General features: G+C 31.6%; 1 protein-coding gene across 1 annotated transcript; it reads right to left on the reverse strand.

Annotated features, from left to right (window-relative positions):
• Positions 1–7984: 7984 nt before the first annotated feature.
• On the reverse strand, positions 7985–12508 carry LOC114294664 (GDSL esterase/lipase At1g71250). The gene is made up of 5 exons (XM_028238795.2): positions 12227–12508; positions 11360–11490; positions 11012–11254; positions 8936–9194; positions 7985–8280 (listed from the first exon to the last, which is right to left on the reverse strand). Exons 1-5 carry the CDS (start codon positions 12495–12497, stop codon positions 8060–8062), a joined length of 1125 nt encoding a protein of 374 aa, XP_028094596.2. The 5' UTR covers positions 12498–12508; the 3' UTR covers positions 7985–8059.
• Between the last annotated feature and the right edge of the window lie 254 nt (positions 12509–12762).

Genomic DNA, 12762 nt, shown 5'->3' on the forward strand with positions numbered 1-12762 from the left:
TCATCTTCTTCGTGGAAAACATATCTTCTTCACCGTCGGTGAGGGTAAAGTAAAGAGTCAGTGGTCGATGGTTGCTGGTAAACCCTAATCGATGGTAGTCGTCAGTCGCCGGTAACTATGTATCAGAAAGAGAAAGAAAAGAAATAAGACGTGATTGCCCGTCGACAATTGCTGGAAATCAGAAAGAGAAAGAGACAGGGAAGAACAAAGGCAAAGAAGAAGAAAAACGTTATAGTACTTTTGAATATAAATAAAAGGTTGTGGGACTAAATAGGTCACACCTTTTTCAAAAAGGACTTCTTGGTAATTTGCCCTTTAAAAATTTGTCCAACCTAATTCTATGGGCTTAATTCACAACCCCAAATGGTGGGCTACAACGGCCATGAGGCCCATGTCCATACTAGATTATGGGTTCGTTTGGCATGCCCCTTAGAGCTAAAATAGTCATATAAGATAAAATAAGCTACTTTAATCAAATAAGACAAAATGTCACATCCAACTTATAATCATTTTATTTTTTCTCTTATAAAAGTCAAAAAAGCTAAACTTTTTAGTCCCAAACTAAAATAACCAAAAAACTAAAAAATTAGAAAGTCAACCCACATCCCTAACGAGCTCTATGCGTGTCATTATTTGAATTCCAAGTGTAATCTACTTAATCAAAACTTTTCAAAATTTAAAAGGGAAAATGAAATGATTAAACTAAGTTATTAGTTGTTTGAGAAATTAGATAATCTTATTATGGGGTGTTTTGAAAAGATGGTAACAAGTGACTTTTGAGTTTTAACCAAGTTTTTGGCTTTTTTAGACAAGCGATTTGGGAAGTTGGTAAAAAGTTACTTTTGACTTTTTTTAAATGACCAAACTACTTTCAATTTAAAATATTTACAACATCACCCATGTAGCACATTTTGACCCATAAGGGGTAGAATTGTAATTTCACTAGTGACATTTTGTCTTCAAATGCACCAACTTCCCAGATGTCTTCAAATACAAAAAAGCCAACTTTTAGCTTTTGCTACAAATGCATAAACGTGACTAAAAACCAAGTACCCAAAAGAGGCCAGATGAGTCTGACTTGGTGACCTCTAGTATTTTAGTATAGAAAAATGATCCGTTGCTCGAAATTGCTGGCTCGAAATTGGCCCGAATACCCAAAACGACGTCGTTTTGGGTATTTTTTTTTCCTTTTCTTTCTTTCTCTGTGCATTCAAATACAGAGGGAAGAGACGAGAGGAGAGAGAGAGAGAGACAAGAGAGAAGAGGGAGAATTAAGAGAGAAGGCCCTCTGTTTTCTCTAATTTTTTTCCCCTTTTCCAGTAGATCTGGATTGGAGGATGAAAGGGAATTTTTTTTTTTTTTGTTAATGAAGATGATGATGATGTTGTTGCAATTTGTTGATGAAGATGTTGATCTGAATCTGCAGACCCAGGGATTTTTTTTTTTTTTTTGATGATGATGATGTTGAAGATGATGATGATGTTGTTGCAATTTGTTGATGAAGATGTTGATGATGTTGAACTGGATCTGCAGACCCAGATTTTGTTGATGTTGATGAACAAAAAAAAATTTGTTCAGAAAAAAATTTGTTGATGTTGATCAACAAATTTTTTTATTTTTTTTTGGTTGATGTTGATGAAACCCAGCAGCGCAACAGACCCTTCTTCTTCTTCTTCTTCTCTTCTTCTTTTTCTTTGTCTTCAGAAAAACAACGGAAAAAAAAAAACACCAAAACGACGTCGTTTTGGTGTCGGGCCATTCGAGCCACGCCTTTTTCGAGCTACCAATCGGAGTTGTTTAGTATAAAAAATGAATCTAAATGATATCTTCTTGGCTAGTCTTTTTTAGTTATTACTGTACTCAAAATTATAAAGAGAGGGAAGGGGAAAATAGGCTATAGAAAGGTTGGATGAAGTAGAAGAAATTTGTATGAGTGGAGGGAGGCAGCGAAGGGTTTGCGAAGGAAATGAAAAGAAGGTTATGAGGTTGTTGGGGAGAGGAAATGACGCGATGTGGTTATTGGGGAAGGGATGAGAGGTAGCGATTGGGTTGTTGGAGGAATGAAAAAGCTAATGATAGGGTTGGGGAAGGGAAAAAGTGGTGGGTATGATTGAAGAATTGAACTCCAAATTTCACATCAATAAATCTACTTTGCGATCATCAACTCATTGGTCTACGGTTTGGCATGAGAGGGGTGGTTAGTGGTGGAGGTGAATGGTTCAGTGATGTTAATGACAACAAAGGGAGTTTAGTGGTTAGCTGTTGATATTTATTAATGGGGTTGATAGACGTGGTGGCAAGGGTTTATTGAAGATGGTGATAGGTTGTAGTACTAGATGGTTGTGGTGGTGATGAGTTGTCAGAGATGGAGGAGCTTCAAAGGAGAGTGAAAAATCCATTTAGTACCCCATCTCATATATTTTAAATAATTAGTGAGCCAAAGTTTAGAGGTAACTTGAAGGCTTAGTTTTTGAAAAAAGTTTTGAGTTGTATTTTGATAGATAAGTTGTTGAAAAGAGTTTTAAAAATTAAAAATTTGTTTGGTTATGAGTTTTGCAAATAATTTTGGTATGATTTGTATTTTTATTTTTATTTTTTTTTGTAATTGAATAGATGGGTAAATTTTTTTTTGATTGATTGATATGAGGAATGCGAAAGAATGAGAGAGGAGAGATGAGAGAAGAAAGAAAAAAAAAGTGATTAATTGATTTATTAATAAAAAAAAAGAGAAAAGGAGATGAGAGAGAAAAAAATAATTTTGAAAAGAGTTTTAAAAATGTATTAACCCAACATGTTTTTAATTTTTTTTAATCCAAATATTAATTTAAAAATTAAACCAAACGTTACCAAAACATTTAACCATTGATCTACCATTTGGGGTGCTCATGTTTCGAATACCATATTGTATCTTCCCAATACACTAATCTTCTAATAAAAATCCCAATTGTTACATAGAGTTATTAGCTAGTTCTGACAAAATTTGTAGTGCATACTGGTAGATGGTTTTAGGTAGAACTCACATAAAAAATTAACTATTAAGGTGAGATTTTCCTCATGCTTATATGTTTAATATTACTTTAGTACGTGGAATTTTGTTTCATACCTTCCCTCACACCCAACATGCTCACTTGGCAGAACCTGTGGTGTGCAAGCTAGGGACATGCACCTTACCCATCTCTAACTACTCAGGCTCTGATATCATGCCACCTGGTTCACATTGTCTAAGTACTAAAATAATATTAAGAATAAAAGTGTGAGGGCATCCTCACCTTAATAGCTAGTTTTTGTGGTGAGTTCTACCTAAGATCGTGTAACATGGTATTAGAGCTTGAACACTCAGGGATAGATAGGGTTCATGTCCCTAGCTTGCACATCGCAGGTGTTGTCGAATGAGTATGTTGGGAGTAAAAGACGATGTGAAACGAAATCCCACATCGCCTGAGTACTAAAGTAATATTAAGCATATAAGCGTGAGTGCATCCTCACCTTAATAATTAACTTTTGGGGTGAGTTCTCTTAAAATCGTGTAACACATATTTTCTTAGTTACAATGTTAAAATGTGCATGAAGTCACCCTACAATAGCCTTGTTTGGGAAGTAGGTTATTTTAGTTGACTATTTAGTTTTTTTTTTATAGTTATTTTAGCTTTGCTAAAATAGTGATATTTGAGAAGATAGTTTTTTTTAGTTAGTTAGCTAGTTTTTTTTTTTTTTTTTGGTGGTAGTTGATTTGATGATTGTAAGATAAAAAAATAAAATAATTATGGGTTATGTAACATTTTATTTTATTAACTATTTTAAACTATTTTATCTTTTAGTGAGTTATTTTAGCTCAACCTGTTAGATAATGTCTCAATGGGACCACATAATTAAATGTGGTGTTATCATTTATAAGAAGCCTACAATTTAAGTGATTCAATTTAGTTAATAGGCTTAAGGGTATATGTGTTATGGACCTAATGTGTAGATACTAGTTGTATAATTTCTATTTCTATGAGGGGCAGAAATAGAAATTAAAACATATTGGTTAAAGTTGGTTTTCATTCCTTTTGAACTTCCACAACCTTTCAGTTTTGAAAACCAATAAATAGAAATTAAAACCAATAATGGTTAAAGTTGGTTTTCATTCCTTTTGAACTTCCACAACCTTTCAGTTTTGAAAATCAATTACAACCTTTAAAAGGTTATGATCCCTATTCCTTCCCAGGTGGAAATAAGAACACTGCCATTTTTTTTTAAATCCTCTCAAGGAGAAACATAAGGCACCAAAGGGGAAAGGATTAGAAGGCAATAACATAATCAATAACAAAGAGTTCATTGATAATCACGCTTCCGTTTAACCGTTCATCAATGGATTCAGGTATGTCATTTTGTCTTGATTTCTTGATAATACACATGGTAAATGATCCAAAGTGTAAGGTTTATGTTCTGAAATTTATGTTAACAATTGGTATCAGAGCCAGCATATCATGTGTCTTATCAGAATTGATATGCTTTATTCATTCTATTTAGTTTCCTGGAATCAGATTCTGAATTTTCTTATGGATGTAAATTCTGTTTTTTCCTGTTTTGTTCTGTGAAAATGGCAATCTGTTTTCTGGAATTGTAAAATGATTCGGTGGGCAGTTTTTTTTTTTTCTCTCAAATGGATGAACATCATGTATTTATATATATATATATAGATATATCTTGCGATTTGATCGGTTTAATTTTGAACATCATAAAAAAAAAACTATTTGTTTTTGGACCCGTCAATTCTATTTATATATGTATATATATAATTGGAATTGCTGCAGATTATATAACATATACGGGGTCACAAATTTAGAAATCTTTAAATTTAATGTAATTTCGTACAACGTCTACAGAAATTTAATTTTCTAACACTCTCAATATAAGTCAATTCAAACAAGATGTCACAAAAGTGATCTCTCTTGTCTAGATTGTTTTATATGGAATGTTTTGAAGTTCATGTTTGTGTATCTCATGCGGGTATTTATCGGTCCAAAGATATGATTAAGACTTGGCAGAATTACACACACATTTTGTGGTGATAAACATGTGCCAATTGTCAAGAAAACCTAATGTGAATAATAAATCCATCAAAAGATAGATTTGTTATTTGACATAACTTATTGTCAATGTTTGATCATTACAACAAGAATACCACTTACAGTTAATATCACTACCCAAAGGCTTGGTATTAATGTTGTGCTAGATATCTTGAGATGTTGTTATTAAATTAATTTATTTAGAGATTATCTGTTTGGTAACTCATTCAAGATGAGGTAATTGTTCCTGAGGAACAAACTCTACAACCTCAATCTCAAGAATCTGTGCCATTAAGGCGATCCACCAGAGAAAGGAGATTTGCACTTTCAGATGATTATATTGTATATCTCCAGGAACATGAGGCAGAAAATGGAATGTCGAAAGATGATCCAATCAACTTTCGTCAAGCCATGGAAAGTTCCTAGTTGTAAAAGAAAGAGTGCAGAGTGGACAGATTTCCATAGAGCACATTGGGACAAACTCCATGATAGCGGATCCACTTACAAAGGAACTACCACCCAAGGTCTTTCATGAGCACACTGCTCAGATGTGTGTTGTTCTATTTGAGAACATTCTGGTTTAGTGGGAGTTTGTATTTATATTACTGCTTTATGTCAGCCTTGAGTTTTATCTATGTAATTAGATTAATTTATGCAGAAATGAAATATTCAGTTTATTACGCTCTGTTACGTATTGTGAAGTATTGATCTCAATAAAGTTAAGTAGGACCAGTTGGAAATAGGCATGTATGGATCACATCACATGTAATTTCCATGCTACGTATCCATGATTGATCTATGTCATTTAGCTGTATTAGTATACGTGACCATTGGTGGGTCGAGTTACGATTGATGTAACGAAGACCGCTTTGATCCTATATTAATATAGTTAATGGACAAGATTGTTTGGATACCCTCAAGTTATGATAACAAATTTCTGAGCTCACTAAAGTTAAGCACATTTTTCAAGATACATATGTGGTCCAGTGGGAGATTGTTAGATAATGTCTCAATGGGACCACATAATTAAATGTGGTGTTATCATTTATAAGAAGCCTACAATTTAAGTGATTCAATTTAGTTAATAGGCTTAAGGGTATATGTGTTATGGACCTAATGTGTAGATACTAGTTGTATAATTTCTATTTCTATGAGGGGCAAAAATAGAAATTAAAACATATTGGTTAAAGTTGGTTTTCATTCCTTTTGAACTTCCACAACCTTTCAGTTTTGAAAACCAATAAATAGAAATTAAAACCAATAATGGTTAAAGTTGGTTTTCATTCCTTTTGAACTTCAACAACCTTTCAGTTTTGAAAACCAATTACAACCTTTAAAAGGTTATGGTCCCTATTCCTTCCCAGGTGGAAATATAAGAATACTGCCATTTTTCTTTAAATCCTCTCAAGGAGAAACATAAGGCACCAAAGGGGAAAGGATTAGAAGGCAATAACATAATCAATAGCAAAGAGTTCATTGATAATCACGCTTCCGTTTAACCGTTCATCAATGGATTCAGGAATGTCATTTTGTCTTGATTTCTTGATAATACACATGATAAATGATCCAAAGTGTAAGGTTTATATTCTGAAATTTATGTTAACACAATCCTCTTTTCAAACACACCTAATCACATGGTGTGCAGCTTTGGTAATTCACCAACTCAAAGTTACAATTTAGGATTGTTCTGGAAAATTGGTTAAAAGTTGACTTTTTAATTTTTTTTTTATGAAACAAAGGCCAAGTTTGGCATGATTAAAAAAAGACAAAAAGTCAAAAAGTCACTATCCTATTTAAGTCGCATCATCTTATTTAAGTCACATCACCTCTCTAACACATCACTTCAAACCCAACCCAAACCCAACCCATATTTCATAAAAAGTCAAAAAGTGCACTTATTTAGTTTTCCCAAATTAGGCCAAAATGTAAAAAATGTAAAGAGATGATATGACCTAAAATAAATTAAAATCCAAAAATTAACTTTTAACCAAATTTCCAAATTAACCCTTAATGTGATTAGCCTTTGTTTGACATCCCAATCTTGGTCTAAAATAGTCAAAAATGACAAAATAAATTAAAAAATTAATAATACAAAATATCATATTTAAATTATAATTATATTTATGTAATTATATTATTTTTCATTGCGACGTATGTCACGTTGTCTTGTGAGTGATGGCGTGTATGACGTGCCCCCTAGTGTACTTTGGAATAAATCAATGACTAAACAATGGGGGTGTCTTTTTTGATTTTTCTGGAACTTTATTTTTATATTTAGGTTTCGTTTATCAATTATATATTTTATTATAAGTTATCACATTATTTTTTTTTATTTTTTTATAAAAAATTAAAAAATTATTAAAATAATTTGTTTCTAAACGAGACCTTAGTAAATTTAAAAAAAAAAATCAAAAATTTTTATGTTTCTAAATTCAATTAGATAAGACGAACAAGAAAATTATAATTTTTTTAAAAAAATTCCAAAAAGATTTGAAAGAGACAAAAATGAAGTAAATTTTTTGGCTTATTTTCATCTTTCATTTTTTCTTGAAATTTTTCAATAAAAATATATTTTTTAGATTTGACTCGATAAAACGGACAGAAAGCAATAAAATTTTTGATATAATTGTGAAAAAAAATACTAAAAACTAAAAGAAAAAAATTTCGGTCAAGATGGGCCAATATGTACCTTTGAATTGGGACAGTTAAAAAAAAAAAAAATTGATAATGACTAGACCACGTGTACCTTTGACTGGGACTTCAAATAAGAGAAGAAATAAAAAAAGAAAAGAAAAGAAAAGACAATAATCACTTAAAAAGTTATATTATTCTCTATAAAAACATATATTAAAATACATGAAAAATATTATAATATTGACAATCCATTGTTGCCATTAGCAAAATCCAAATAAAATTGTTATTATTTGAGGTATTTATATGTTGCTCACTATGCTATGCAGATAAGCAAAGTAATTGATATTATTATTCCAAGATAAGAAATGGGGATTTTACGTAAGTGCCATTTGTTGAACATTGATTGGGTAGCAATCAGAAGGTGGGCCAGAGTAAGCTTTTCTAGCAAGGATTTCATTGGCTGCTTGGGTTGGATGGAAGGCATCCCAAAACACATACTGATTCCTGTTAATGCATGGTACTGAAAATGGAAGGCATGTTATTTGCCCTTGATTTCTCCCAAGTCCACAACACCCTCTATCAGTTACATTAAATCCTGCAATATAAACACTCAAACACAATGAATTTAATTCTCAAAATCTTGTACTTGTGGATCTTTGGAGCAATGTTATGTAAATAGAAAAACTACATGATGTGATAAGTATTGATTTTATAATTTCGAAGTAAAAGATTTATCAAAGTAGTTTGTGTGAATTATACTTTATTCCTTTTATGTTTAATTATTTTTGTCACTTTGGCCTCTTAAGTTTATTTATTTATTTATTTATTTTTTCATTTTGACCTTTCATGTTTTAAATTTTTTTTTTCAATTTACATCTAAAATTAATTTTTATTCAAAATTAGACAGAAAATGATACATTGATAGTCACGTGATATGCAAATATTTTATTATGCACAACTTGCATATTTTACACAAATCCAAACTCTAATATAATAATATATTTTTATGTTATGTGACAGTTAACGTGATATTTTCTGTCTATATCTCACTAGCTAAGAGTGTTAGTTAACTATGTTTAAAATGATTATACATTTTTTTACACGATATGCACTTTGATAAAGAATGTGAAAAATTCATTAAATTAATAAATGTTTGGGCTAGATGTTTCAAACCATCTATTAAGATTGCACATGAATGAAATCATGAAATTTTTGTGACCACCGTAATATGTGTATTTTAGAGGTCTTACCATAAGCAGTTGGATTGTTAAGTATGTCACCAAAAGCTCCAAAAGTGTTTCCAAAAGCAAAGATGGCATCAGGGTAGTGTTTAGAGTTGAGCTGATCAACAAGAGATCTTAGTCTTGTGTTGAACATTCCAACAATATTATTCACATAGGCTACACACTTCCCAGAGGGTGCAAGTCCAGTTGCTAGCTGATTTGGTATGCAACCAAGAGGCCCAATTCCTCCCAACAAGAACTTCCTTAGTCCTAAGCTATTCAGTGCCTGACATGCAAACCATTTTCACAACTTTAGATGTCAATTTCACTTTCTTAGCCAACAACAAATAAGGCCATTGAAATTTATTCTACTTTCTTTAATTTTTTCTCCCTCTTCCGGTAAGTCATTTTATTATTTATTATGCATTAGAAGGTATTTAAAAAAAATTATTTTTATAAAACATAAGCTAAAAACCAAAAAAGTCAAAGGACTTTTCTTCTTTTGGCGTTTAAAAGTTGACATTCATTTTATATTTTAACAGTTAACTAAAACTGAAAAAGAAAATATAAAAGAAATAAATAAATAAATAAAAACCCAATTCTAAAAGAAGATTACCAAGAACCTTGACTTATGATGTTTAAGGAAAAAAAAATTCAAATCCATTTTTCACCGAAAAGTCTAATTTAACCACTTTAAAAAAGCCACTGTAGAAGCTAAAAAGTTAGTAATATCCCATATAAACTAGTTTTTTTTAGTATTAGGCTTTGTTTGGCAAGTGGCTGTTTCAGTCAAAAAGCCAACATCTCATACAAAAAGTCAAATATTCCATTTTTTCTCTACTTTTTGCACATCTTTTCGTTAAAAAATTAAAAAGTTATATCGCAGACATACTAGTTTTTTTTACCTCATATTTTAGTCAAAAAATCAAAAAGTTACTAAAATAGCCTGTTCCCAAACAAGGCATAAATTTGTTTTTGTAGGTTTATTTTTAGCCAATAAACTAATTTTTTAACTAACTCCCAAAAATAAGTTAATTAGTGGTTTTAGTTGCAATCAACCTAATGTCAAGTCTGGTAACACATTATCCAAACATAGAATGGACAAAAAAATAAAAAAGTAAAAGATAGTTATGATTTTTTTAGAAGTAAGCCCCTCCGACAAAATTTGGTAAAATCTTATCCATTCATATAATTTATGTGTTTGATCAACATTTAATTTCTGTCTTCTTAGAGCATCTCCAACGGTAATAGGCATTTTATCTATCTAAACATTACTATAAAGTATATATTTTATTTTGCCTATCAACTATTTCATGTTTTTACTCTAACCATGCTCTTTATTTTAGCTATTCATCAAAATACTATTAATTTTATAAAATGCCACATCAGCAACAAAGATGGAGGGAAATGAACCTAATGATTAAATACATTTTGCCTAGCCTTGAAGACTAGCTACATGTAGCTAGTGAATGTAAGTTGAGTTGAAATGCCTAATCATATGCCTAGTGCATTGGAATTGAAAAAAATGAGTTATACGAGGCATTTTGACTAACATGCATGATATACCTAGTGGGTTGGAGATGATCTTAGACTAACTAGTGCCACGTGGCTGCCAAAAACGCCAGAAAAGCCATTTGGCAAGTGCCAAAAACGCAGTCGTAAAATTACAAATTAGGGCCTATGAAAAAAAAAATAAAAAAATAAATCTCTTATGTTGGGTAAGGGTATTTTGGTCATTTTAATTTGATTTGATACCATAAATAAATATTAAACTAAAAAGCAAAAAGCCAACTTTTTACCAACTTCCCAAATTACTTCCAAAAAAGCCAAAAAGCTTGGTAAAAAGCCAAAAGCCAATTTTTTACTAACTTCCCAAAACAACCCCTAGACAACAATAAGTCCATCACATAAATCAAAATAGAAACTACACCCAAAATATATGGATAAATAAGATTTTTTTAGAAGTGGAACCTACCAACAAATTTGTAAAATTTTGTCTATCATCTACATTTTTTGTGTTTAATTCTCTGCATTTTTAGAGACTTATTTGAAGAAAAAAAAGAGGGGGGGGGGGGGGGGGGGGGGGGGGGATATGAGTCTTACTAATATTTGCCTTGCATAACGTTGTATGAGAAGATCTGCATAAGCTGTAGCATTGTAAATGAAGCTAGTTGGATATGTATAAGGAACCAGGTAGTTATTAAGGTAGTCATTGCTACCTAGTATCATCACAACCAATGCCTTTTTAAGATACTCCCTTAATTCTTGCTCACTCATTTGGTTCTTCAATTGATTCAATGTGTTCTCGAAGTTCTGAACCTGTTGACTTAAACTGAACCTTTCACCCTGTGAATAAGTAAAAAAAAAAAAAAGTTAAATTACACTGACTTCTCTTGAAAATTGAAGAAAATACAACAAATTTTACAATATTGATGGAAGTAGGAATTTTACTAGATTTCGACCAGTCTCCTCTAGGATGCCAGCGGCGGCTGAAGCATAATTTACACCGTTGAGAATGTTTCTTCCAGTAGCCAACGGATTTGCATAAGCTGGAAGATATGAAGGTATCTGTAACAGATCTCCTACAAAAACAAAGTTTTGACAATGCAATTGTATTGTTGTTATAAAGTAGTACTTTTCAAGAAAGTATGCTAAAAATTGTTAAATACAAATGCTTTGAAGCATATTTATTTAAAATAAATTATCTTTATAACTTAATTTTCCCTTACTCTAAAAGAATTTGTTGATCGACTAGTGGCAAAGCCGTTCCTAGAATATAACAAGGTTTACTTGACTGAAAAGTAGCAATTATCAAAATTAAAGTTTCATCAATGATTTTTTTTTTCAAACAATAATGCAAAGGGCACATAAATATGACACAAAATTGTGCACATAAAGTATACTGTTTGGTTAATATTCATTATAGATAGGGTTAAAAATGAATCAAGCCGAGTTAAGTTTTGCAGGGTTTGAGCTCGGTTCATTTGTTTATTGAGCTCGACTTTATAACTAATCGAGCTCAAGCTTGGCTAGACTTAACTTAGAGCGAATTTTCGTCCCCAATATTTATATTATTTAAATATATAAATAATATATTTATATATTATTTAATTACATATATTTAAATAAAAATAAATAAGAAGGACTTATTCAAGTTTGAACTTAACTCGTTTACTAAATGAGCTTAGAAGTTTGGCTCAATGAATTGAGCCAAGTCAATCTTTGCGAACAGCTCGTTTTTTTCCAGCCTTAATTATAGGTGTAGTGGGGGTGGAAAATATTTGGGCGTAAAATGAAGGAGAAAGAAAGCAGTTTTACCAAGATAGTCAATGATGGTTCTACCATTGGAGAATCTCCCAGAAGGGCCCTCATAGAAATCAACACCATAAGGCACATAGTTTGCTTTGGCAATAGAGCTGAGGTAGTTGTTATTTCCATTGTCTGTTAATGAATCTCCAAAAGCAAACATGGCTGTGAACTGCGGTGTTGATGGTGATGGTGATGATGCCAATGCCATGACTACCAGTACTCCATTAGACAAAACCACCATCAAAGAGATAACCAGCAATCTAGGGCATGAAGTTTCCATGTTTACACCTGATCTCGCTCTCTTTTGCCTCTTCAAAAAAATGCAAGCGGTTTTGGTATATATAGTTGATGGCATTCAATGGACAAAAAAGTGTGAATGCTATTAAAATTAAAGCAATTTGAGCCTCCGTTTAGAAAGTGGGTTGATTTTTTAGTTTTTTGATTTTTTAACTATTTGAGCCTGAGCTCAAAAGTTTGGTTTGGAAAGGGCTTTTTGACTTTTTTTGTGAGAGAAGAGTGTAATGATTATAGGTTGGATATAATGT

The sequence above is a fragment of the Camellia sinensis genome, chromosome 1, assembly GCF_055761805.1.
Source record: "Camellia sinensis isolate YWXY chromosome 1, ASM5576180v1, whole genome shotgun sequence".
Taxonomy (NCBI): Eukaryota; Viridiplantae; Streptophyta; class Magnoliopsida; order Ericales; family Theaceae; genus Camellia; species Camellia sinensis.